Below are 2015 nucleotides of genomic sequence, written 5' to 3'. Positions count from 1 at the left end.
CAGGGCGCAGGCAGAAGTGATGAGGGAGCAGCAGAAGACCAGGCAGAAGCAGGAACAACCCAGACTTGATCCCATATCCAAGGCGCTGGCAGCATCCAAAGATGCCCCGGGGCAAAGAGCAGGACCAACAGTTTGGCTCTAACACTCCTTTGGTCCAGGCTGCCCAGTGAGACTGACTACAAGCAAGTCCAGCAGAATTCCAGTTTGGCTCTTGCCTTGTGACCCACATGCCATGGCCCGAGAGTCCAGAAGGCTAGTAGTAGCAGCAGTCAGTAGCAGTCAGTCAGTAGTTGCAGAAGAAGCGGCAGACCCAGTAGGAAACAGTCATATCTGCCAGTGTCTCAGCACAGAAATCCCATCCATGTGTCAGAGGTGCAGTTCAGCTTCCCCTTTATATCCTGGAGCAGAGGGAAAGGAACCAGAGTCTGTCAGGGGTCGAATGGGGAAGAGCAAATGCTGATCTATTCCAGGGCTGTTATTTACCCAACTCTTTCCCCTCACTGACAGGAGAAAATGCTGCAGATTATTTTACAAAGCAATTATATGAGTGGGATTCCTTTCTGTGCCACAAAGTGGGAATGTCATAGTGGGACCTGTGTGTGATGAGAGCAGTTGGGGGTCTCTGGGGGGAGGGGGTTTCCATCAGAACATGGAATCAGTGACATGGGGGTGTTTACTTTGCTCCAATGCTGCAGCCAAACTTGTATTCCTCTTCTTTTTTATTTAATACTCACTGAGGCTTCAGAAACCCGAGCTCCCCCCCTGCTTGAGATCAGGGCACCGCCATGGGAAGCAACCAGTCCTGCTGTCCAACCCAAAGTCTCACCCCCTTTCCTCCACTATTGGTATGGTCCACGGGGTCTCCTGTGTGGAGAGATCTGCTGTCCTGAGGGATAGGGGGGGATATCTCAGGATTGCGATGTCCGTGGTCGCGACTGTTTTGTCAGCAGAGAAGTGATCTCAGGACACAAGTCAAGTCCACACTGTTATTCTCATGGATACGATCCCTCCGGATCATATTGGCTGGGAACTCTGGACAGATAAATGTTCTGCTGCAGTTGCTCTTTCCAGTTGGATCGGTTGTGGTTAAACAGATGCGACCTGAGGATCTACAACTTGTCTGTATCGCTCCCTCTCGCTCTCTCCCGGCAGACTGATGAGTGAACCCAGGAGACCTCAGTGCAGCGCGACCCCTCTCCCTGTTACCGACCCGACAGCTTCCAGATCATCAGTAGAGAAAGAAGAAGCTGAAGCGAATGAGAGAGATGAGAGGGGCCGGGGAGGGAGCAGAGAGGGGCTCAGGGCTGGGAATGGGCAGCAGCTTCTCTACTCCACAGTCTCCACTTCATTCATAAAAAGAGAAAGTTACTGGGGGGAAGGTGCCCCCTGCTCATTGGCTCCTCTAGCGACTGTGACGTGTAAGCTCCATTCATAGATAAGGGATATACTGTAAGTGTCTGTATATGTGTGTGTCTATATATATATATGTGTGAGTCTGTGTGTATATATATATGTGTGTGTGTGTGTGTGTATATATATGTGTGTGTGTGTGTGTGTGTGTGTATATATATATATATATATGTGTATGTGTATATATATATATATATATATGTGTGTGTGTTGTAGTGTTGTTGTGCAGTTAATTTCATGGGTTAAAGAGACAGAATGGGATCAGGCAGCAGCAGTTTTGGGAAATGAAAGAGGAATGACTTGTTCCAGGTTCCCAGGGCAGTTTGTTGCCAGTGAATATGAGCCTTCAGCTGAATTTATGAAAAGGGGCTCTCTGCAAGGGCACTGGGGAGGAAGACTGCAGCCCTGGCTGTGTGTGTCTGTGAGTGTGTCTGTGTCTGTGAGTGTGTGTGTGTCTGTGAGTGTGTGTGTGTCTGTGAGTGTGTGTGTGTCTGTGAGTGTGTGTGTGTCTGTGAGTGTGTGTGTGTCTGTGAGTGTGTGTGTTTGAGTGTGTGTGTCAGTATGTGTGTCATTGTGTGTGTTTGTGAGTGTGTCAGTGTGAGTGT

At 49.2% G+C, this 2015-nt stretch overlaps 1 protein-coding gene across 1 annotated transcript in view; it reads right to left on the bottom strand.

Annotated features, from left to right (window-relative positions):
* Window positions 1–1367, bottom strand: part of pth1r.L (parathyroid hormone 1 receptor L homeolog) — a 205213-nt gene extending 203846 nt beyond the window's left edge. Inside the window, exon 1 of the mRNA XM_018267030.2 lies at window positions 1–1367. Within this exon, the coding sequence (XP_018122519.1) occupies window positions 1–75 (75 nt within the window). The 5' untranslated portion in view covers window positions 76–1367.
* Window positions 1368–2015: the final 648 nt, after the last annotated feature.

The sequence above is a fragment of the Xenopus laevis genome, chromosome 6L, assembly GCF_017654675.1.
Source record: "Xenopus laevis strain J_2021 chromosome 6L, Xenopus_laevis_v10.1, whole genome shotgun sequence".
In the NCBI taxonomy this organism is placed as follows: Eukaryota; Metazoa; Chordata; class Amphibia; order Anura; family Pipidae; genus Xenopus; species Xenopus laevis.
This window is presented reverse-complemented; position numbering and strand designations above follow the sequence as displayed.